A 25960-nucleotide genomic window follows, 5' to 3' on the forward strand; every position below is an offset into this window, starting at 1 on the left:
CATTTATTGAGACTATTTTACCTAATTGGCGTTCACAAGGTCTTGATTGTTTTCCCTTAGTTGAAATCACATTATATAACCTGTGCCATTATAAAACTTTTCGTTTTGCTCCGCAAATCTCTTCAATCTTTACAGGCTGGATCTATTTTATCTACTGTTTTCTTTGTTAGATTTATCAATACCACAAAAAAAAAAGATCATTCTTTATTCTTCCTGACAAAATCTAAGGAAAATGACAGGAACAGGCTATTGCCAAACTTTTTGTGTGTGTGTTGGTTAGTAAATGAAAATTAAAGTAAAGTAGTAAACCTTTCTTGAAGAATTGAGGTTATGATTTTAAACTCTAACAGATGTTTCTGTCTCTGTGCCCTCCCTCAGCCCGTGTAGCTGTAGCCCAGAGCAGCTCCCTGAGTCTGTTCACCAACAGAGATGCTGAGCTGGAACAGAGGGCCATGTTGCTCAAGCGCCTGGCCTTCACCATCTACAGTAGTGAAGTGGACCAGTACCAAAAATACCTCCCTGACATACAAGGTAATCAAGAGCTTCAGTAAGGCAACTATTGATTGCGTCAACTTTTCACTTTTGTAATATTTTAATATGCATATTTCACTCTGTGTTATCTCAGAGCGCCTGGTGGAGAGCCTGCGTCTTCCTCAGGTGCCCATCCTGCATGCTCAGGTGTTCCTCTTCTTCAGGGTGCTGTTGCTGCGCATGTCGCCTCAACACCTCACCTCATTATGGCCAACCATGATCACTGAACTGGTGAGCTCTCAATGCCTGTATTTTTCTCTCACATTGCTGTATATTGGTTTTGTCTATTGTCCATTTCGCAACCTCTTCATCTGTTTCTTTGTAGGTTCAAGTGTTTCTGTTGATGGAGCAAGAGCTGACAGCAGATGAAGACATATCAAGGTACATTTTTTTTGAATGGATCTTGATTGTCATTGCACATACACAAGACAGAGCAACAAAATTGACTTAACCCGGTTGAATCAGCAGCTAAGACGGCAAGCATGCCGCATCACAGGCGACAGGGAAGAAATTTGGGATCCAACGAAGGTGGTGATAACAGGATAGTGTGTCAGTGTCTCCCGCCGATGCGCCAGGCATATAGTTTTGTTGCCGTGGAGACAGCCTTGATCGGCTCAATGTAGAACAGGGAGAAAGATGTAGATAAGGAAAACCAGCGTCCAAGCTGTAGTTTTCATCGAGAAGACATGTCCATATAACAAATGTTTTGGTAGCAGGCAGGTCAGTTCGGTCTGACCTTGAGTCTTTAGCCTGTGACTCTCAGCGGGGCTTCAATTAGCCGAATTAGCAATCAATCAATCACTTTGGCTACTTATTACTGTAAGGTAGTTAAGAGACTTAACATCAGTTCCTGAAGGCTTGGTTCTTGGACCAGAGCAATTTTTCTGACTAAAATGCATGGAAATGGAATTAATCTGTTCGAGCCCTAGAACCAAGTTGCTGTCGCCATTTTGCCATTTCTGGACATGAAACTTAGTTCGTGAACCGAAGCGCAAAGTCTCCAAAGATTATTGGTTGGAAATGGATTTGTTCGTGAGCTGAGGTTTCACTGTAATGACATATTTCTGTTAACCCTGATGACTAATCCTGTCTGGCCCTCCCTAGGACATCTGGGCCATCTGTGGCCGGCTTGGAAACCACCTATTCCGGAGGGAATGGCTTCTCAACGTCCTACAACAGCCAACGCTGGCTCAACCTCTATCTGTCAGCTTGCAAGCTTCTGGACTTGGCCTTGGCCCTGCCGCCCGAAAGCCTGCCTCAGTTCCAAATGTCAGTACTTTGGGAGCCTATTCTAAAATAAGGTTTACAGATTTGGAGCGGGGGGAAAAAAATCCCATCTGGCCTTCGCTATTGGGATCGATAAGGTGTTCTTTAAAATATTCAATGGAGAATGAAATGTAAAATGAAATTACGAATAGGCTCTTGGCCTGTTTAAAATTGCATATTTTATTAAAACCACTTCAAAGCAACAGTGCTACTTGTCACTTAAGGCCCCAATCTGCTTCAACAATGAGGGTTTCAGCATGTTGCTATCTTTATTGATCCCAGGTATCGGTGGGCATTCATCCCTGAAGCCTCAGATGATTCTGGAATGGAGGTGAGACGGCAAGGGACTCACCAGCGGGAGTTTAAACCGTATGTGGTCCGACTAGCCAAGCTGCTGAGGAAACGAGCTAAGGTACATGAGCCTCCCAATTTTACACTATCGCATTGAACGTGTGTAATGTGAAACTGGACAATTGCTGAGAAACAAAGAAACTAAATTCCACCGCTGTAAGAACACATATTTATCTGATTTTGGCATGATTTGGCTGATTTTCATGGAGCAATGTGGCTCATCAAGGAGAACATTTTCATTTTTTTAAATCCCATCGTTTTAAGTTTACAGAGGTAGAGAAAACGATCATCTGTTGATGAGCATGAACATTCCGCCTCTCTCAAGAAACATGTTTGATGTTGGCAGAGTTCTGCACTGCACTGCTCTTGTTGACAATGTATTCTCCACAGAAAAATCCAGAAGACGACTGCTTCACTCGAAACCTTTCCTGGGAGCCAGGCCACCTGATGCTAACCCTCTATGTAATCCGCAGCATGGAGCAGCTGCTTCCTTTCTTCAACCTACTCAGCCAGGTGTTTAACAGCAAATCCAACAGCCGCTCATGTCCTGCTTACGCTCACAACCGTGCAGCTGGCTTCTTTCCTTGTCAAAAGGAGGGCCACAAACTGGAGAGCCAGAAAGTGTTCTGGAGTCGAGCTCGACAAAACATTGAGGAAATGGTCGAGAAAGACTTTCTAGAAGGACTCATCAAGACGGGAAAACACAGCGGATTTACACATTCTGATCAGCACTAGTGAAAAAACTCAACTTGTATAACGGCAACAAGGGGACACAATTGAGGGGAAGCAATTTGTACATTTTTTGGTATTTATAATTATTTTACATTTCAAAAGCTATTTGATTTTAATTATTTGTACAGAGAGAAGCCTTGATGGCTGACTTTTAATATTTCACGTTAGTCCTGTGGGACCAAGAAAAAAATGCTGTGCCATTCCATATCGATGTGACTTAATAAAGATTTCTAACAGGAGCAGCTTACATCCGATGTTGCTGTCCTTTGACTTGCAGTTTACTGATGCTTGGCTAACTTCCAACCTTTCACTGGCAATGGAATATTGCTAAAATCAGCAACAAGCAGGTTTACACCTTATGTGTACTAATACTAAACAGCGATTTTGTTAGTGGTAAACTCAACCTCCAAAGAATATGTCATTCCTCAGTGTCACATTGGTTTTGCAGACTCAACATTTTAAATTAGTAGTATACTGTAATATCAAAGATTGCTTTCAACACAGAAGACCTTAAATAGAATTATACTGAATGATTACATCATTAAATACATTCACCCAATCAAACTTGATCAAATATAAGAGTGGAAGCAAAAGGTCTGTCGTTACAAAAACACTTGAGTGAGTTTTAGCTTGATTTCATTGACTGTATTCAGTAAATAGGCACACTAAAGAAACATCTCTAAGTATTATGCAGAGTAGTTCAACACCGATAAACATGACACTACTTTTTTCACAATATAAAACTGCATTAATAGCTATGCTTCAGCATGTAACAGTAACTGGCAGATTTTGTATTTTTCTAGGAATCCACAAAGCCTAGTAAACTGATGGGCTTTTTTAAAATACTGTTGTGAATTAATACACACAGATTTATTTCGCAGATACTTTAATTTTACAGATGACCCACTTGTCGACTTGGATTTGTGGAATTTAACAGTCCTTGTTAAAGCCTAAAATGCAATGATATGACACCGTTGAATCACAGACTGTAAATTAATTCTCCTAGATTTCAACCATTACACTGAATGTAAATCCACAGGTCTGAGTGTAGACTAACCATATAGCATGAATCAGTGCATTCAAAATACTTTCACACTCATGGTCACTTTACAGAGTAGAAAAATAAATTACATTGTGGGTTTGATTCTCTGCCAGTCTCCCAATGCCCAGTCACTCCTAAGCATACATTAAAAATGGCGTGTTGGGGAAGGCATCCAGTGTAAGAAAATAAACAAACAAATCATGAGAGTGACCTGCTCTGGCAACGATGAAAGACACATAAACTATATTCCAAGAACACCATTAACAAAAAATATTTTTAGGTTTGATGGCACTCAGTGTTGAAGGATATGAGTGATGTGTGCAGCCAGATGCGCCAGTAGCCTGAGAAAAATTCACATACAGGTGCAATTTAGAATTGTTGAGGGAAAGACCCTTTTATTTAAAAAAAATTTTTTTGTATGTTACATTAGTTCACCACACACAAAGGGAAATATTGCAAGTCTTTATTTGCTTCAATTTCGATACTTATGGCATTAAGGATTATTCTAGTTTTCTGGCCTGACTCTAAACCACCAGTCACAGTGGACAAGCAGTGTTGCGTGCACAATATCAGCACCACGGACAGTGATAAAAGCTACATGGTGGTGCGCAGGAGTTCAAGGGAAGGGATGTCTCCAGTCACCTTCATGTGACCACCACCAGCATCAAGCCTGAACGTCAACTAGCTTCATTAACCCTTCAGCCTCACGTCCTTTCCGTCCTCCTTGTCAGCCTCAGTTCTCGCGATGACAGAAAGTAGCAGCGGCAGTTTTGGCATTGGCACGACACTGTCACGTGACGCAGCGAAAGGGCGGGGCAGTGGCGACAAACGCAAAAATAAATAATTTACAAGCCCGAAAAGGACGCCAGAGCTTAATATTCGGTGTTAGAAGCGTGCTTCGCCGGGCTTGTTGGCGGGGAAGGGGTCGCAGCACAGACGCTTAGTCCAGGGGAGGAGTTGCAGAAGGAGGACTAGGAAAAGCTTTGCTCTGGATGGGGGGTGCTGCCAGCCTGGACCTGATGTTCCTCTGCTTAAACAAGGACTGTCAGAGAGGCTGCGAGGATTAAGCAGGAGGCCGGAGGCTGGAAGAGTGAGAGGAGGGGGAAGCTTCAAGAGCATCATCCGTAGAAGAGCATTTTGGCTCGCTGGCTGAAAACTAACACTGGAGCAAAAGACTGAAGGTGATCTTTTCATTTGAATATCAACGCTCTTGAGGTGGCCTTTCACAACGTCCTGTAAGAAGATTTTTTTTTTTATAAAGGATAATTATTTTTCAAGACGCATGCTTGGACCGATCTCTCACTTCCACCATTGTTATGTAATAGAATTGTGGTTGGCATCGAGGGCTGCAGCAGGGATTACTGAGGCTGCTCTTCATTTTGAAGTGGAGGTGGAGGGGTTGGACCACTCGATCGCTGAGGGTGGACTCCACTAAGAGGAGAAGATGTCGGGTCAGACGCTGACGGACCGCATCGCCGCGGCCCAGTACACCTTGACTGGATCGGAGGTGTCCCGAGCTGTGTGTAAATCCACCACACATGAACAAACAGCCCCAAAGAAAAAACACCTGGAATGTGAGTAGGCTGCTATCTATCTATCTATCTATCTATCTATCTATCTATCTATCTATCTATCTATCTATCTATCTATCTATCAAGTCATCATTTATCCAGCCATCTATGCATCACCTATCATGTGCATTTACTGTAGGCCATGCCGCAAAGTGACGGTGGTTGCCTCCCCCAGTCAGTCATTAGTGTGTCATCACATGGATGTATTCTACAGCATTCAACGCTAGAGCCATCTTTCATTTAAACGGAAAATGAGTAGCCTAACAAACAGAGGTTCTGATAACAGCAAGGCTCTATGGTCGTATTGTGCACGACAAATTGTCAATGCTGCTGATGGCATGGTGCCCCATGCTGCTTTGGTGCAGGTGCACACATAATTGAAAAGGTTAAGAGTGGCGTTACTACCATACTGTATATGAACAGATGCCTCTCTCTGAATTGTTGTCATGCTCAATGACACAATATGCTATGTTGGCCCTTGTTGAAAATTTTGATGTGGTGGTTGGTTACATATTTAAAACTACACCCATGATGTACACACATTAAACAACCATTTGCACTCACATAAACATCTTACTTATATTGGCTATTTAGTATTAAATTAACCTACCATGAACATTTTTGCAATGTGGGAGGAAGTCGGAGAAAAGACCAAACTTCTTGACAGTGAGGCAGAAGCGCTAACCACTACCATACCATGCTGCCAGAGTGTAGCTACCTCCTCCAACCAGGATAAATTACATGTCATGATACATTAGTACATACTGTACAACTCAAGTAGATCAGTTACACCACCAAACACATAACACTAAAACTATTACTACTGATACAGTTACACTATACTTCGTCAATCTGTACAAAAATGTAGCCTCGTGAGACTATCAAGAGCACTGAAACTGAAGTGAACTGTTTCTACACATTTTGAAACAATGAGTCTGGGAAATGTCAGCAAACTCAAACCAATACAGAAAAATTACTCTCTTGATCAGTGTGTCAAACTAAGAAACTAAATCAGAATGATGAATGGCATTGAGTGATGGCACAGCAGATTTGACTTGCCAAAACTTTGCTCTAGCAATTTGTTGATGTGACTTCCACCCAGATAGTGCATAAAGTACAATCTCTCTTGTGGTTGCAAACCATGCTGCAGTTGTTGTTTTTAGGAAGACGTGCTATACACTCAACTAACAAAAACTGAGGCAAATTTAGTTTTTACTGCAGAATGAAAACAAACAATCAATGTAAAACAAAGACAAGAGAACTGAAACCGGGATTTAACAGTACACCGCAACGTATCATAAATCCTCCCAGATACCAGGGACGTGTGATTAGGAGAGGCAGGGCCTCACTTCCATGTGAAGAGTGAAAAAAAATCTAAATAGCATTTCATAAACTTATTTCCCAATTTAGTTCTCTAGTCTGTGCGCTTTACACTGATTTTCTATCTGATTTGGACTGTCCCTGATGCACACCAATTGCAGCCTGGAATTGACCGGCCTTTGGGACCATCTATTGGTGAAATCATGGGTCGACAACCCAAAAAGGGATGTAGGACCTTGCCATAGCACCACAATTGGATATAAATCTGGATTTGGTAATCCAGAACCCTCAATTTTGGTTTGTTTGAGCCATTCTGGGGTTGGACTTGTTATGCTTCAGGTAGTTTTCCTGCTGAGTAGCGCTTGAGCTTGAGGGCATGAGAGGTGGCAAATCCAGGTCCAGCAAGTAGAAACCCTGCCACAGTTTGGCTTTAGCCACAGGTGCTTCTACTCAACCGGCAAGTTAACGAGTGCGGTTGAGTAGAAGCACTTGTAAATGAGCTTGGTAACCTGCCGGTTCAGTAGAAGCATCTGTGGCTAAAGCCAAACTTTGGCAGGGTTTTTGTTCTTTCTGGGCCTAGATTTGCCACTCTGGGGAGCATGAACTGATGACATTCGTTTGCAGGGTTTTTCTGGGGGACAGCAGAATTCATTGTTCCAGTAATCAGAGTTGTCCAGGTGTTCAAGCAACAAATTAGCCCCAGACTATCACACTTCCATCACCATGTTTGACTGTACGCATGTTTTATTATTTTTTTAAGTCAAATGCTATGCTATATTAGGTAAGATGTAACAGGCCACGCACCTCACACACAGACCCCCCCCCCCCCAAAAAAAACGTCTTTGAGATCAAATTTGAGTTGGACCTTTGTCAGCAGTGGTTTTTGCCTCAGAACTCTACCATAGATGCCATTTTTTGCCAGTGTCTGTTTTTCTTATGGTTCAGTGCCCAGTAAGGCCTGCATTTATTTGTATGTCATTCTGAGTTCTTTTGTGACCTCTTGGATGACTTTTAATTGCACTCTGAGTAATTTTAGTTGTCTGACCGCTCCTTGGAATGTTTTTTACCATGTTTCCCAGTTTTCTTGTTGTTGTGTTGTGAATAACGGCTCTGACTGTAGATCGCTGGAGTCCCAAAGCCTTGGAAATTAATTTGTAACCTTTTCCAGACTAATACAGATTTAAAACACTTTGGCCTGGTTTCACAGAAAAGGCTTAAGACTAGTCTCAGGCTAATATGCAGTTTGAACTGGCCTTATTTTAAGTCACTTGCACAGATGTATCTTAAAATAGTTATCGTCTGCTCTGGTTTAAGCGAAGCCAATTGCAACAGTGCGGAGTAGAGCTACTCTTGGACTAAATTGAAGATTAAATTACTCCTGAAAGGAGGCAGGTTTGACTTCAGTTCAGCAATGTTAGTGAAATGGAGCACAGATAGTTTATGAGGGTGGAGTACTTCATCATCCCATCATGGTGGCAGAAAAACCGAGGACTTGAACTCAGAGCTCCTTTCAAGTTGCAGCACTTCAGTTATAAAGAGAGTTAGCCCCCAAACCCTAACCCTAACCAACTTGTTTCACTAGAGTTTCTTAAATATGCTGTATAGTTTTTTGTTTTTTTAATGTGCTCTTTTTCTTTCAGCCATGGTTTAGGGCCAGAATTTGCTCCATCAAAGCTGTCCTGAATACCATTTCAGGTTTTCATGAAAAACAGAAAAACAGACCTAGCTTTAGTAATCTGATTTAGGCCTAGTCCTGGCTTGAGATAAACCTTGTTTGTGAAACCAGGCCATAGTTTCTAATTTGCTCTTAACTTTCTTTGGATGGGTTTCTTTTTTGTTTGTTTGCCTATTTCACATAGGGCCAGATAGGTTTAACATTTCAGTGGAGAGAGAGAGAGAGAGAGAGAGAGAGAGAGAGAGAGAGAGAGAGAGAGAGAGAGAGAGAGAGAGAGAGAGAGAGAGAGAGAGAGAGAGAGAGAGAGAGAGAGAGAGAGAGAGAGAGAGAGAGAGAGAGAGAGAGAGAGAGAGAGAGAGAGAGAGGTTAGAAAGAAGTGAAAATACTTGTTCATGGCATTGTGCAGTACATGTATCCTGGATTCATAAGGCAGTATGGGTAGTTATTATGTCTGCCTCACAGTTCTGAGGTTGTGGGTTTGAATCCGGGCGGTGGCTTTCCTGTGTGGAGGTTGCATGTTCTTCCCGTGCTTGTGCGTGCTTACTCCAGGTACACTGATTTCCTCCCACTTTCCAAAAACATGCATGTATGTTCATTCAAGACTCGAAATTGTCCTTCGGTTTGAATGTGAGTGTGAATGGTGGTTTGTGTAACTAGCTGGCGACCAGTCTGCTTCTGACCCAAAGATAGCTCGGATAGGTTGCAGCTCACCTAAGGAAAAATAAAATGATGAAAAGCTATGGATGGATTCATGAAAGGGACTTGTGAGTGAGCTAAAGGCATGATAAAAGATGCATTGGCTTAGTTTTGGAGATGTGCCATTGTGATGTCACTGATTCCTACGAAATCATAACCATCTTGACATTTACCCAATGTGCAGTTTGGGATTCTAAAACACTCTTTAATATCAATGTAATCTGCTACCACAGAACATCATTGTGGTAATCCTCAATGCATTAAACACATCTGACCTCTCTAATTGAGTTCCCACCTCAACAAAACACACACTGTTCAATATAATGTAATTGATTATAGCTCTGTGCTTCTCCATAAAGTTCATTATGATTGTGGTTACGTGGTATTTTTGCTGCAATGAGACTCTTCATCATTAGCAGACAGACAAGTCAAGTTGCCTTGAATGCACAATTAGATACAGGCACACGAACTGCTTGAAAAGCACAGCAATTGGACACCTGCTCATATTGACGCATGCAGAGGGATAGGCCTACGACAACCATTCTGTTCCAACCTCCTCTGCTGTTACTGTGCCTCGCTGTCAGGTGACGCACCAACAGAAACAATATAGAGTGAGATACACATTCTGTTCATTTATTTTCCATTGGTGTGCTGGAGACCTGTCACTAACAAATCTTTTTAGAATGACTTATCCTATTACTCCATCAATTACTTTGCAGTCCTTACATGAAGCTTTATTTTTGTCAATTTTTAGTTTAGAGCGAAACTTTGACATATCTTGAAGTATACATCCTCAGTCATCAGAACGAGTGTGTCTGCTTCCAACAAATGTCTGTGCGGTAAACACGAAAATGGCCAAACATGGTTATGGGCATCATAAATATGGTTATAAACCTATTGAGCAAGGTTTCAAGGTAGAATTCTTTGTGTCATCCATTTTTGGGGGTTCAATTTAGTTTTTTTGTTTTTTCAGTCTGCTGCTGATGCAACCAAAATATAACCAGTTCAGGGTGCATTTGGCCTCTTGCCCAAAAGTCATCTGGGATAATCTCCAGTCAGCATAAGCCATATAGAAAATGGATGGATGGATAATAAATACGTTTGAGTAACTCAGTTATTTTGCTACATAATTATTGTGGCATTTACTTAATAATGGCTAAGCTAAGAAAATAATGTCAATTAATATATAGCCTACTAAAGTACTCGTGTTATCCTTCTATATAATAATAAAATAAATAAGTTCAGAAAATTATGTTGATTATGCTGAAGTAATTTTATCCATCTGGATAACTATTGTGACATTTACTCAATAATGTCTAACTTGAAAGCACTTATTCCACACACATTGTTACCTTGCTTTTTTAAGTTGTGCCGGAGTATCATTTTTTAGAGTGTATAAATGAATAATAGAATATTATTATTTATAAATAATAATAGGAAATTTGACTTTGTGAACAAAGTAAGTAGTGCCTCTTCTTCAAGATTAGGCCTATAAAGAACTGGGGGAAACCTTGCTCCTTATCACAAGTCTGTCCTTTCCCGAGAAGTAAAAGACGCAAAGCAAGAGATTCCATGATGGCTTTGACATTGGCGGGAGTCAACCTGGTGTGGGATGTTTTGGAATGTGACTGTCCAAACTGTCGGGAATATTCATTACATATGTCTCTTTAGGAGAGAATAGCGAATTAGCTTGGTTTGGCAGGATCCTATGACCTTTTCCCTTGTAGTACGACAAAGTGACTTACAGTTGTGGTACAGGTGCGGATCAGAAAATTTGAATATCGAGAAAAGGTCCATTTATTTCAATAATTTGTTTCAAAAGTGAAACATGCATGTTACATTAGTTCATCATGCACAAAGTGAAACATTTCAAGACTATATTTGTTTCTATTTCAATGAATATGGCAGAAAGACACAAATATAAAAAACAAAACAAAACTAGTGTTTTTTGTGACCAACAAAAAAGGATCTGAAAAACAGAAATGTTGGCCTTCTGAAAAGTGTATTCAAGTCATCTGTAAGGACTATAAAAATGGGATCCATTTGCCTCCCTGCTTGACACTCAGCATTAACTTTTTCTACTTTAGCTAGCCCGGCACAGACACTGCTGGCGTTGTTTTGGGTTCAAGAGCAGTAATACAGTAGTCCATGTCATGCAGATATATGTATGTGGTGGTTCTTGATGCACTGAGACACAGCCTCAGTCCACTCCTCATGGAGCTCCACCAGATTTCAGAATCACTGTTGGTTGACATCCTCTCCATCCCTGTCACCCGTGCACCTTTTTCGGACACAACTTTGTTCATGTCCGTGCTCTGTGAGCATCCAGATTATTTTGCAATTTCTTGTTGAGACTTTTTCCTTTATGGAGAATGTCAATGATGGTTTTCTACACAACCGTCAAGTCAGCAGTCTTCACCGTGATTCTAAAGCCTACTAAACCACACTGAGACCCTTAGGATGTGGACAACTTTTACAGTTGTTTTGCATTAACTCGCTGGCAAGATTGGGACACAAGTAGCCTATGTTGAGCTCCTTGGTCACAATATTCTTGTTTTGTGAAACAGCAATATTTTTATTTTGTTTGTCTTTCTCCCATAATCATCAAAATTGAAACATATAAAGGCTTGACATATTTCACTTTGTGTATGGTGAACTAATATAACAACATTTTCACTTTTTGGAACAAATTATTGAAATTAATTGAGTTTTCTTTAATATTAGGCTAGACTACACCTAGTTTTGGTATTATTGGGCACAGTGTGGGGGATTAAAAAAAAGAAGTATTTTGCTTCGTTGACTTCATTCACCGCAAAGAGGCTCCTCTCATTCAATTTAAATGCCATGCAAGAAGCGTGCCGAAGAAGAAACTGATTTGCTCCAGTCAGGTCGAGGCACACAAAATACATTTAAAAAGAACTGCAGGGAGATGAAACAAATTCCCAAACAATCGCATTTGAAGGTAAAAAATCAGGATGCGGCAGTGTTTATGCTCTACGAATAAAGAGTCCGCATAGTATTTCGTCAATCTTTGTTGGATTTCATCCTTTCCTTTCATCCTTGGGTTAGGGTTTATTCATCTCTATTTTTTTTACAGTTCATCATGATGGTCATTTTGTGTCAGTTTTTTTTATGGCTCAATTCTTGTGAAATCACACTCGGTCAGCGTTTTCTAGCTATTTATTTTTAGTTATGGTTTTTTTGCATTTCTTCTTTTCCACTCCTCCATCATTACAGTGACCAAAGAAATGTTAGGAGAGGTTGGTCAGTGTGTGCGCCACTGCGCATCCAACTGTCTCTCAGTACTGTCGAATACTGTGTGGGTGTTCACTATTCTCCAAGCAGGGTGTCTCCAGATTAATGAGCTGAGAGCGCTGTCTCACTGATATACAGTACAAGCATTATCTCCTCTTGTTACGCCTTCCTCCTTTGCCCCTTCCCCTTGTGTCTTCTTCAGCCCATTTCACAATAGCCTGAAAACTACTTGTCTGAATGAAAAGGTATTTCCTCCACATTATTGATATGGCTTTGCCCTCAATGTCATACAGGTGAGCAATATTGAGTGCTCGTGCACTAGTTCAGACTAGAGTGACATAATTTACATGATCAACTATGGAGTTTTACTTTTCAATGAATCAATTAAATGTATTTGTTATATAATTTAAAAAAGTGTGTTCTAACACATCTTTCTTTCATTAATAAAACTTTTTACAGCAATTATTTTAACAGTAGTCACTGACATGATGGTTCACTCATCTGACTTGCATGATGGTTCAATTCCCACTCAGTGGTGTGAATGCTTGCATGTCTCGAATTGGTAACCAGTCCAGGGTTTAGTCTGCCTTTCACCCAATGTCACCTGGGATAGGCTCCAATTCCCTATGACCCTGCCATAAGAGGTGTAGAAAATGTAAGGTTAACACCTAAACTTGAAATCCTATGCAAGAATAAATAACTTGTTCAGGATGAATCGACAGTGTGTCAGGTAGTTGCGGTCAAGTATTAGACTCCAAATTGTCCTGTTGACAGAATTCTTAACACTCACTCGACTCATTACAATCCCATCACTTGTCGAGACATCAAGAAGATGTTGACGTTTCCATCTTTTTAACAAACACCGCACTATTGGTTCTTATTTATTCCATCCATTTTTGTGTTAGGTAGAGTCAAGCATGTTTGTGATGTATCCTGAGTCATCATGTTATGATTTTAGGATTTCTTTATTGAATTTTTAAGACTATTGCTCTTTGCATCCACCTCTTGTAGAATGTAGCTTGTTCCTAAGATATCATTTCCAACCTCCACTGTTCTTTAGCTGGCACGCCACATTGGCACTGTGGCACAGTGCATTATGGGTGTTTTTTCCCTCTCTCTCTCTCCCTGTGTGTTGCTTAGGGGTGAGAGGAGCTATAAATAAACAGTGTGCTTTCATGCTCCATTCATGTGTAACTCACCAAAGCATCATTTATGCAGCATGACTTGTATCACCCCTCCATGCTCTCACATATTTAGAACCCTTACCACATCTTTCACTGTTGTATTCTGCTCTGTTTACATGTAAAACATTTGTCAATGACAGTACTGCACTGTTAATCTTCGTGTCTTGAGCTCTGTTGTTGGGCCTATACAGCTGCTTTGTCTATATCATCCCCATCACATTCAAACTCATGTTAAATGGGAGTCAGCACAGGCCTGCCACAATTTAGTGCCTCGGATTATCCCCAAATGAGGTTCAGATGTTCTAATGTCAGTTGCGGTTCAGTTAGCACATCAGTCATCGAAGACTGGTTCGAATCCTGGCTCTGACCGTCTGCTGTTTAAGTGTTGTTGGGCAATACACGACTTCCAGTGGGCCTAGCAGCGCCTTGCGTGCCTGCAGCTGCTCATTTGTGTGTGAATGGGTGAATGTGAGGCTTTGTGCTTTGGGTATTGTATGGTGTAGATGAAGCACCATATAAGTGCAGTCCATTTATCATTTAGTCGGCTTTTCCTGACATGATTGTAGTTGCATGCCCGCTGGTGGTAGTTGTCTCCCAACCCTGTCGAAGTGTCCTTGTGCAAGATACTGAACTCCCAGTTGCTCCTGATGCTGTATCATCACCGTCAGTAGCTGAATAAAGAGATGATGTTAAGATACTTTGAGTTACAAGTTACAGCACAAGGTGAAGGAGAAGGGTTCTAAATAATTTCCGAGGCTTTAAGTATACCATTAAACACAGCAAGGACAGTCACAATCAAGTGGAGAAACTATGGCACTATAGTGACATTCCCAAGAAGTAGACGTCCCTGCAAAGTTGATGAAAAGGCAGGGAGGCTGCCAAAAAGACCAACAGAATCATTAAAGAACTTCAGAAATTTATGGCTAGGATTGGATGTTTAGTACCTATATTTGTGACAACAATCTCCCTTCTCCTTCTTCCTTCTTCTTCTTCTGCCCTGACAATATAATCTGCACGACAGATGGATTACTGCTTCACGTTTATCAGTGAAGGCAAAGTGGTTGTGCAAACTTTCTGTTTGTCAAATCAATACAGGCGCTGTTGTGTTTGCCAAAACCGTTAGCAGAGGTCTGTAAAACGTCCTCCATCAAATACAGCCTTCAAGTCTGCCACATCTCTTTTGATGATGAGTAGTACTACAGCATCCACACTAATCCTTTATTTCTTCTTTTCCAAATCGGTTGCCTCCATCTAACCCTGTCCTCTGCATCCTCTGCTCTCACACCAACAACCTTCATGTCCTCTTTAACTACATCATTAAACCTCCTCTTTGGTCTTCCTCTAGACCTCCTGCCTGGCATTTGGAAACTCAGCATCCTTCTGACAATATACTCACTATCTCTCCTCTGGCCATGTCCAAACCATCTCAGTTAGTGATGTACCGAATATTCGGCCACCGAAATGTTTTGGCCGAAAATGGCAAAAATATGCATTTTTGACATTCGACGGAAATAAAATTCAAGCCGAAAAAATATGGCCGAAAGAAGATGCTGTGGTGACGCAAGCAAAAAAACAAAACAAAACTGTGGCCTGCCCTCAGGCTAGCTTCAACTACTCTTTCGCATAATTTGATTGTGTGGCTCATCAGCTTTATTCCTCTGTAGTTGCCACAACTCTGCACGTCTCCCTTGTTCTTAAAAATGGGCACCAGCAAACTTCTCCTCCATTCCTTAGGCATCTTCTCACTATCTAAGATCCTGTTGAACAACCCAGTCAGAAATTCTACTGCTACCTCTCCTAGACACTTCCATACCTTCCACGCTCTTCTCGCTTCATCCTTTGCTACTTCCTGGTCCACAACAGTCACCTCTTCTACTCTTCGTTCTCTCTGATTTTCCTCATTCATCAACTCTTCAAAGTACTCTTTCCATCTCCCCATCACACTACTGGCATCTGTCAACACACTTCCATCCATATCCTTTATTACTCTAACCTGCTGTACATCTTTCCCATCTCTGTCTCTTTGCCTTGCCAACCTGTATAGATCAGTCTCTCCCTCCTTACTGTCCAACCTAACATACAAGTCATCGTAAGCCCTTTTTTTAGCCTTTGCCACTTCTACTTTCACCTTACGCTGCATTTCCCTGTACTCCTGTCTACTTTCTTCAGTTCTCTGTCCCACTTCTTCTTAGCTAACCTCTTTCTTTTGATCCACTTTTGCACCTCCTCATTCCACCATCAAGTCTCCTTATCTCCTTTCCTTCCAGATGACACACCAATGACTGTCCTACCTGTCTCCCTGATCACATTTGCTGTAGTTTTCCAGTCATCTGGAAGCACCTCCTGACCATCCAGAGCCTCTCAACTCCTTCCTGAAAGTCATACAACACTCTTCCTTTTTCAGCTTCCACCATTTCGTCCTCTGCTCTGCCTTTGCCGTCTTTGTCTTTCTCACCACCAGAGTCATCCTACACACAACCATCCTATGCTGTCTGGCTACACTCTCATCTACCACTACTTTGCAGTCACTGATCTCCTTCAAATGACACCGTCTACACAAGATGTGGTCTACCTTTGTACTCCTACCTCTACTCTTGTAGGTCACCCTATGTTCCTGTCTCTTCTGGAAGAAAGTAATCACGACAGTCATTTCCATTCTTTTTGCAAAGTCAACCACCATTTGTCCTTCTGTGTTCCTCTCCTGGATACCAAACTTGCCCATCACCTCCTCATCACCTCTGTTTCCTGCACCAACGTGTCCATTGAAGTCCGCACCAATGACAACTCTCTCACTTCTAGGGATGCTCTGCATCATTTCATCAAAGTCCAACCAAAAGTTTTCCTTCTCCTCCAGCTTACATGCTACCTGTGTCGCATTCCCACTAAGAACATTAATCATCACACCTTCGATTCCTAGCTTCAGGCTCATCACTCTATCTGACACTCTTTTTAACTCCAGGACGTTCCTAACAAACTCCTCCTTCACTATAACTCCTACTATTTCTCTTTCTATCTACACCATGATAGAATAACTTGAACCCTGCTCCTAAACTTCTTGCTTTGCTCCCTTTCCACCTGGTCTCCTGAACACACAGTATGTCCACCTTCCTCCTCTGGATCATGTCAACCAGCTCTCTACCTTTTTACTGTCATAGTTCCAACATTCAAAGTCCCTACTCTCAATGCTAGACTCTTGGTGTTCCTCTTCTCTATCTTCCTACAAACACACCTCCCTCCCCTCCTTTTTCGAACAACAGTAGTCCAGTTTCCACCGGCACCCTGTAGGTCAACAGCACCGATGGCGGTCGTTGTTAACTCGGGCCTCGACCAATCCGGTATGGAAGTCATATATTTGATTCGCATGTTTGATTTGGCCAAAGTTTAACGTCGGATACCTTTCCTGACACAACCCTCTGTATTTATCCGGGCTTGGGACTGGCACAAGAAGACACTGACTTTTGCCCCCTTGCGGCTATATTACACTAATCCTTTATTTATAAACTCAAAAGTTCTGCTCTTTTCACATCTACTTCTGTAATGGTCAGGATGTAATTTTTATATTAGAAACCGTCTTGTGAGACCATCATCCTTGTCATTTGATTAATCAACTGTCAATTTAACACAGTAGTTGGACAAATGCAGTCTAGATACTGCTAAGTCTGACTGTGGGAGCATCTTCTGTTTTTATTTGAACTTAAAACTAAGATCAGTGAAAATTTAACAATTCAGTTACTTTGAAATTTTGGAAACTTTATTAACTTTAGAAATCAAATGGGAGCTATTATTTAAGTTAGTAGCAAGCAGTCATAATAAGCTATTTATACGGTGCATGCCCAAGCCCTTCAATAAAATCATTGAAAATATTTATCTGTCAGTGTCCTCTATTATACAATACCTTAGTTCTACTGCTTTGGTCTTAAATTTCTGTGTAATTTGTCCTGTTTTCCTCGCGGAGAGGTGGAAAGCCGCCAGCTTGTTTCGCGCATGCGCAAAGAAAAATCAAGTTGTGCTAGTTCCGAGAGTTTGTTTCTGTACGTGCGCCTTTTGAATTGCAAAAAGGAAGTAAAGCAGCATTGACAACGCGCATGCGCATAATTGGCTTACTTGGCTTGTTTTTCAGTCAGTCAGTAGTTGAGAAGAGGGCCGGCAAATGTCAAATTTTTACCCGGGATGGGAACCATCACCAGCGGGGTAAATTTTTGAAAGTCCTTGGTGTCCTGGGGTCCATTTCACAAAGCATGTCCAACAAACACAGTGACTAACCCTGAACAGCGAGTTGACATACTCTGAGATAGGAAACTCTGCGTTTTCGGTTCCAGGCCAGCTGATTTGAGGTAGTTATATCAACGCAGACTAGTTTTACCTGGTGTTGCCACTACACTAAATAGTCCACATCTATGGAGCCTTGATTCGTCGAGTCACCATGGCAACAGGGAAGCACTCTCAACTGAAAATCTTAATGCGATCATACGGCGAATTTGAACATGTCTTTCGAAAAAAAGTGCAACACCGCAGCGGCTCCCCATAGAGGAAGGCGGCGTGGGAGAACGTTGCTGCTCAGGTGTTAGGTCAATGCGTACATTTAAATGTAGTCCATTGCAATCACAATAATATTACAGGGGAAACCTGTTGAATTGTAGCTTATTTATTCATTTCATTTAGGTGCAATTCTGCGAGGGAGAAGCGTACTTGACTTAAGATGAAATATAAAAACATTAGTCAAACGGTTATAAGAAAAAAAATGGAGCGCAACACACAATATATGCTGTGGTGTGAGCGCATGACTACGGCACCGGTAATGTTGCAAATGCAAGTGGATGTAGATGATGGACTGTGATGTGAAACGGTACCGCTCACAAAGATAACTGTCCGGAAATGCCAGCATATCTATGCACGGTCTGATGACAATCTCGCGACGAATATTTAATTCCTTCCGCAATAAAGCAGCACCTTCATCAATAGGGTCATTGTCAAAAGGACATGCCATTTTTGTGACAAAAGTGGACTTTACGCTATACTATAGGCGTATTTATGCAAAAACTCGCCGCAGCGGACTTTATAAATGAATGCCGTGTGTGGCTGAAAGGAGACGGCGACAGAAAAACCTTGAGGTCCATTGTGAATAACCTGCAACCAGGTTTGGCTCATGGAACATGTTACTATGGTAACTGACCGAGAGCTTAAATGACCTCTTTTTATGAAACAGGCTAGAGTTACCGCTTTTTCTCTGGTTTCAATTACCTCCCTTTCTGAAATGGAAAATGCAGAGTTTCCCACAATTCAGGGTTTCTTGACCCAGAGTTCTCACTAAACCTGCTTTGTGAAATAGACCCCTGGAGGTCTTTGGTCGGCCGTATCTCCCAAACCCTACGTCCTACCGGGGGCATCCCCGGATTCGTCTCGACGAGATCTTTCCAACGGTGTATAGCCCGTCGGCGTCCACGGCCTTGCGTCCCTGAGATAGAGGGCCGGCAAATGCCAGATTTCATGCCAGAGGAGGCTCCAGCGTTCTCGGCCGTGCTCCGCGGTCCTCCGGCCATGCCCAGGAATGCTCCAGCGAAAATATAATTTCAAATGGTCGTCCTACTGAAGTAGCCTAATCATCACGAAAACGGGGAAGAATTTCGTCCCTCACTTTCAAGCAAGGACGTACCAGAAACATAAATGGCTAGCTGGCTGTCCACAGGTTAGACAACGTTATTGTTGGTTGAAACCTTTTGCGGCTCTGCTGGGATGCCATTTTTTCCTCTCTCGGGTTGAGTCCACTTTGTGGACACGAGCCAGTTCCAAATATTGTAAATTCCAACGTATTGACAAATTTGTGGGCATGCGATTTTTGTCATTTCACTCACCACGGAGCTGGTTACATTACAGTGTGTGTGCAACAACCTGCGTCAGTCCTGAACATTTCCGTTTTAATTTTATACCTACACAGTGGTATAAAATAATAATTAAATAATATTTAATATTAAAATGAATAATAAAAATACCCCCAAATTTTTCACCTCATACTTTTGCGGCCGCTCGCATATGTGTCACTATACAGCATGCTCACTCTAAAAGGTCATCGCTCGCCACTGATTTAAAGGTTTATTTAACTTTTTAAGACATGACTCTGGGAGGTCATTGAACCTATTTTAATTTAATTTTAATTTAAATTTTAAAACAAAAGAATTCCATTGAATAAGGTTGAGAAAAAACAAAATCCTATATTTTTCATATCCTGAAAGTATATGCTTAAGTTATATTTTCCCTTTTAGCGAAAATTAATATCAGCCCCAAATATCGATAATTGACCGTACTTGTGGTTGGTTCGTTTGTGTAATAAACTTTTCGCATCGTAATTCAAAACTCAGAAGATCGTCACGACTGTACGAAGGCCTATTATAGAGACTTACATTTTCTATAGTAAAATCACATACTGTATAGTGCTGCAGCTGTGGGTCCAAACTACTGTTACAGACAACATGTGATTGTAATTGATGTGGGTGTAGATGTTCTACAGTATTATAGTTATCTGCAGTGGATGACTGCCTTCTCTTATCACTTGATGGGCTCACCATACAATTACTGTGAAAGGTTTGATATCTCCACTTCTCATATAGAATATTCATGAACATTGTGTAGAGCAAACAAAACATAAATATTTGAGAAATGTTTACAGATATCATCACCAGGCCATTTTTAATGGATAAAAAAAATACAATTGTAATCCATGTGTCCAATTTCTTGTTGAACTTAAGCTCCTGAGAAACACAACTGACTAGGTTCACTGAAGATAAAATGGCCTTTAGGTGTTTCCTTAAATGATTACTTCCTTTTTGTGTCATAATTTTAATTGTTTCGTAAGTCTCCATTTTGGGTCAGGATGATCAAGACATCTGATGCTGTCTTTCAATTACAAACAAAACCCCTGCCATTAATAATAAAGAGTGAAGTTGGTCACACATTAAGTGTGATCAACTCCTTTTAATGTAAAATGTGTGTTTTTATTTACTTGCTTGAAATCTACCAGACTAGTGTTGTACTGTGCCTTACGCTGTTTAGGATCAATTAGTCACATGACATGCAAAGGTTTGATTATTGTCTGTCATTGTCTGCTTACACACACGCACGCACACGCACACACATGAATAATTAAGAAGAGAAAAGGGAGTCACGTTTCTGCTGAGGTACATGAGAACTCTTATTTCGCATAGGGATGTTGTGACCCTTAACTCGTTTGCTCCCAAAAACGTATAAATATGTTCTATTTCAAATATTACCATGCTCCCTTTTTTTATGCTAGAGCATACAGAAGGCTTTAATGCAGCCTCTGAACTGAAGAGAATACTGAAGAGAAGCAATGTTATTAGTTATTACAAAAATGGCCAGCAAGTGGCAGCAGAGTATAAGAGATCAGCCAGGGCCATGTTGCAACAAGCTCTTTTCCCCAGTGTTTTCAACAGGTTTGTGAATAATGATGAAACTTGGCTATATTCTAATGCTAATTGCTGCAAAACAGAAACAGATAGAAATGTACTTTTTTGCCTGATGAAAGAAGAGACTCTAATCATTCTTTTGGTATGTTGAATGTTTTTATAGCAATAGAACACTATATTCTGTGGGACTTGCAAAATCAGTTAAAATCTAGGAAAACAGCTGGGAGTGAAGGGGGTTGCTTCAGTGAAAATGGCTGGGAGTGAATGAGTTAAGAGACGGTGACATCAGTAAGTCAGCATGTGAGTGAGCTGTGGCCTGAGTGCAGTTCTTTCACTAGCTCATATTGCACAAACACAAAGCGTGATAATTGTTGATTTTTTGAGTGAATTAAAAGTATCATAATGTGAATATATATCAAATGATGCACTCTCTCAATTACAATAGATCCGTTTAACATTTGAGCAATCATGCCACAACCCATAACAGTATGCATATCTAACTGACCAATCAGAGTGCCAGGTTAGAGCTACAGCTTGCGTGCCAGTAGCAGAGCTTTGTACAGCCATTGGTTGGTAGTGGTGGAATAAACAGTGCCACGGTCTGCCAGCCTCAGTGGGAAGTAAAGAATGAGACACACACAGGAAAAGTGTGGGACGATGCAGGTTGCTGACTCATCAGGCCTGTCGGGCTTATTCTGTGGTGTAGTATGGGTGTGTATTTATGGCGTCACTACAGACGACAGTATTTATGGCCATCATTGCTGCATTCTGAAGACTACATGGTTGATTTATAAGCTTGACTCAAAAGTGACCTTGAACATATTTTGTTTGCAACAAGCACAATCCAGGGTTTAGCCTGCCTCTCACCCGACCTGTGAACCTGAGCAGGATAATTGGAATTGGATAAACGAGTGCATTGATGATAATGGGTTAACAATTCACACTTTTTAATCATACACTTAGGATTATACATATAAGCAATGGTTTTCAAAGTACCACCTAGAAAAATTGCTAGCTTACCAAGTACCACCATCAGACCAACATTATATTGCAGTCATGTAGTTGACCTTGAGAATCATTAGTTTGAAATAAGGCATTATTAGCCCTCATTTGGAGCATATTTACACTTAAAAAAAGGAAAAGAAAAAAGATTGCAAACATGGCACTGAATGTTTTCCTGTAGAGAAAACAGTGCATCAGATGTTTTTCTTGACACAAAAAACTGCAGATTATCACACCAGTGACATGCAACTGTGCATTATATCTATTTCTCTTGATTATTCAGTGAAAATGCTTTATTAATAATAGACGTTGGTATTGCAGACTGTGATGCTTTCTGCAGTGGAATCTCCCATTGTCCCTCTGCGGGTGCTATTAAGAAAAGATAAGCTCATTCGTCATTCATCCCCGTAGGGGGAAATCAAGTGTTACAGCAATAATAGGCATGAAGCATATGAGTACATATAAAAAAAAAACAGAAAAGAAGGCAACAACGTATTAAAAATGACACCCATCTATCAATTTTCTAATCTGCTTGTCCTCATTAGGGTCGTGGGTAAATTAAGTCTATCCCACTTAACTTTGGGTGAGATGTGGTATAAACACAACTAGCCAGTCAATCATATGTAAGTCAAGTTGGAAATATCGCAGTATTTTCAAATGAATATAAGTTCTGTAAGTAATAGTAGAATAATGAATGAATAAAAAATAAATATATAAATTTTAAAAATCCTTGACCAACGATAAAGTTATAGGGTTTCTCAGTCTTAGAAGGTTGATGTTATTAAAGCGCAAATAAGTTATTTGTTGTATAATATTTTCAGTTGAAATGTGTTTTGTATAATAGCACATGAAAGACATAAAAAAATATAGATATTGTGTGTTACATGATTTTGAAGTCCAGCAGTATATATATATTAGGGGTGTGAATTGCCTGGCGATTCGATTCGTATCACGATTCATAGGTCACGATTCGATTCGATACTGATTAATCCCGATGCGAATCTATAAATTGATTATTGCAACAACAAAAAAAATTTTTTTACTCAAATTAAGAAAATACTAATCAATAAACTTGTACATACCTACCTACATGTGTACACTGTAAGATTTGTATGAACATTTATTTATTTATGTGAAAATTCAGGCTTGTAACTGAGCCACTGCATTTAACGTTTCATGTTTGAACAGCACTGAAATAAAATGTTAAGGCTTAATGTTCCATTAATATAACATTCTTCAATGCTTAATGTGTGAATTCTAAGACGTTTTGTTGAATATTCCCATAAAAAATTATGTTTAAAAATCGATTCAGCCGCATATCGAATCGATTCGAGAATTGTGCGCTGTAATATCGCGATATATTGCCGAATCAATTTTTTTAAACTCCCATAATATATATATATATATATATATATATATATATATATATATATATATATATATATATAAAAAAGATATACGGGTCCTCTAAGAGAAAAAGTAGATTTTTAAAGTGCCATTTATTACATTTTAACAAAACCTCAAATACGTGCACATGATATGATAAACACAGGGACTTAATTTGTAAATGTAAATATTCTTTATAGAAGACAGAATTGAAGTTAGTCAGTCACCTCTCATAGTTAGTCATGGTAGAAAGGCGCTACAACAGAATAAGCAATCAATCACATTCACTTTGACATTAATAAACCTTTTGGGGCCCTATTTTGGTAGACAGGTGCTCCTAGACCGGCGTAAAAAAACACACAAAAAAAACGGGTGCATCTTCATTTTCCGGCCGAGGCAAATATAGTCTAGCGTGTTTGTGAATTTAAGGAGACCGTGTAGTGCTTCATTAGGCTTCCTGGCGGGACAAGAGCATTTTCTATTACACGCCACCAGCGTACCTGCCAATTTGGTGACAAAAAGTAGACAAGACTTTTAATCAGTTTGTAGGTGGTCTATGTTTTGGCACAGGTGGTGTAGGCAGACGGATTGTGCACTCTGTGGTGGACGTCACCGAATTTTGTTTATAAAATGACAAGAACGTGCCAGACAACCCTCTGAATCATTGTAGAGATAAATTCATTGAATGCATTGATTATTATCAGCTTAATATAGAGCGGTCTCCAGTTTCCCAGTACACATGCGTATCCGATTGCATCATCCGCAAGGGGGGTTCTTGCACTATATGAACGTACTTTGCGGGCGACAGTGTCCTGTATGAACCCCAGCGAGTCAATTTCCGCTTCTGCAATGTCAAGGACTGTGCTGATTTTAAAGGGAATGAGGGGAGACGCTTCGATTGGCCGGGAGTCGGCTGCGCTCCATCCCGCAATGGTACAAATGCCGGGGAATCTAACAAAATAACAAAAGAATGAAAACTCCACCCATGTACACAGTTAGACTGCATTTAGCGCTAGACTTGCGCTTTAGGCCACCTATAGAGTCTTAACCTAAGAAGACTGTTGGGGATGTAGTAAGAAACCAGAATTCTCGGTGTAAACCCAATCAAGCACGAAGAAAACATGCAAACTCTCAAAGATGTTCCAATAAAGATTCGTACCCCAGCCAGATCTTAAAACTGAGTTATTTAGCACAGAAAATGAAGGCAATGGTGTAAAGGTCTTCAAGTGCGTGTTTAATGATGCATAATCTCCCATTTAAGCAGCTGTTAATTGTATTCCTTGTACCTTCCAATAGGCCATGTCTATGCAGCTTCCATCTCATCCTTATCAGAATCACTGCATTTGTTCCCGTTGTCTTGATTTGCATAGAAGGGATACAATATATTAAGTGCATGTTCCACCTGCGCTATCCGTCATCTAAACTCCTTTCTTCTCTAATTCCCCAGACCTGGTCCAGGCCTCCCAGGAGACCAGCGTGAACGTTCCTCAGATGGCCGATACACTGATAGAGAGGGCGGGCAATGCCAGTTGGGTGGTGGTTTTCAAGGCGCTGATTACTACACACCACCTCATGGTGCATGGCAACGAGGTGAGAAAACACACATGCACTCTCCAGGCTAAGAAACAAAGGGCCGGATTTAGTAAGATCCTAAATAGCAGTGGCTTAATTGCCTGTCCACACATTCAAACAGTTTGCGAGCACTGTTGGCAACAAGGTGTAAAAGTGGTGGAGTCGCATGCCACCCCATCAGGTCCAGCCTCTTAAAAAGGAACTATTATACATACGTCCAGTATTTTCTGTACATTTTATGCTTACATTTTTTTGGGTGTTCAAATTAATTTACATGTGTTTAAAAAGTCTCCTAATAAATTTAAGTGTTTTGAAAGGGTTAAAGTGGGTGGGAGGGGTAAACTATGTCAACAAAAAAAAAATCTCTATATCGCAGATTTGGACCTATTGGGTTGTCTCAGTCAATTCAAAGTATGATGTGTCAAATTGCCATGTGTTTGACTTAACCACACTTCCTTGTACATTGTGCTAATGATGTGTGTGTGCTCTTTCAGAAATTTCTGCAGTTCCTTTCATCGAGGAATTCTTTGTTCAACCTTGCCAACTTTCTGGACAAAACAGGCTCCCATGGTGGGTGTTGCTCAGCGCCCCGTCTTCCACTTAATTTTTATTCAGTGTGATATTGATCCCAAACAGGATACATTAATACTTTATCTTGCTTTTATTTATTTTCTTTTTTTTAAAGATTGCCGCAGTTGAATCACTATTATTAACTCATTCACTGCCATTGACGGCTATAGACGTCAAAAATTCATTTGAACTATTTCCATTAGTTTAACATTTTATTCCACTTTTGCTAACAAGAGTATGAAAACCTAGAAAAAAAACTATTGTAAATTTAAAACAGATTAATTGTTGGTTAACTAGTGAAGTCATGTGATTGATTACAATTAAAACATTGTAATCACCTGACAAGCCTAATTTAAAAAATAAATAAAAATAAGGAGCAATTAATG

The 25960-nt window shown here is 40.5% G+C and overlaps 2 protein-coding genes across 22 annotated transcripts in view; both read left to right on the forward strand.

Annotated features, from left to right (window-relative positions):
- The window catches only part of dop1a (DOP1 leucine zipper like protein A), a 30995-nt gene extending 27868 nt beyond the window's left edge, over positions 1-3127 (forward strand). For all 3 annotated transcript variants that reach the window (XM_086077758.1, XM_086077760.1, XM_086077759.1), the window contains 6 exons: positions 379-531; positions 626-762; positions 857-912; positions 1636-1800; positions 2080-2209; positions 2539-3127. In XM_086077758.1, coding sequence (XP_085933884.1) covers positions 379-531; positions 626-762; positions 857-912; positions 1636-1800; positions 2080-2209; positions 2539-2883 — 986 coding nt within the window. In that variant the 3' untranslated portion in view covers positions 2884-3127. The remainder of the gene's footprint in view (positions 1-378; positions 532-625; positions 763-856; positions 913-1635; positions 1801-2079; positions 2210-2538) is intronic.
- Positions 3128-4730: 1603 nt separating this feature from the next.
- The window catches only part of snap91a (synaptosome associated protein 91a), a 46794-nt gene continuing 25564 nt past the window's right edge, over positions 4731-25960 (forward strand). For 17 of the 19 annotated variants that reach the window (XM_086078094.1, XM_086078101.1, XM_086078097.1 and 14 more), the window contains exons 1-3: positions 4731-5496; positions 24880-25022; positions 25499-25574. In XM_086078094.1, the coding sequence (XP_085934220.1) occupies positions 5367-5496; positions 24880-25022; positions 25499-25574 (349 nt within the window). In that variant the 5' untranslated portion in view covers positions 4731-5366. The remainder of the gene's footprint in view (positions 5497-24879; positions 25023-25498; positions 25575-25960) is intronic. The other 2 variants (XM_086078095.1, XM_086078096.1) reach the window with 2 other exon arrangements.

This window comes from Leptonotus elevatus, chromosome 6, assembly GCF_054856555.1.
Source record: "Leptonotus elevatus isolate MCC_2025b chromosome 6, RoL_Lele_1.0, whole genome shotgun sequence".
NCBI classification, from domain to species: domain Eukaryota; kingdom Metazoa; phylum Chordata; class Actinopteri; order Syngnathiformes; family Syngnathidae; genus Leptonotus; species Leptonotus elevatus.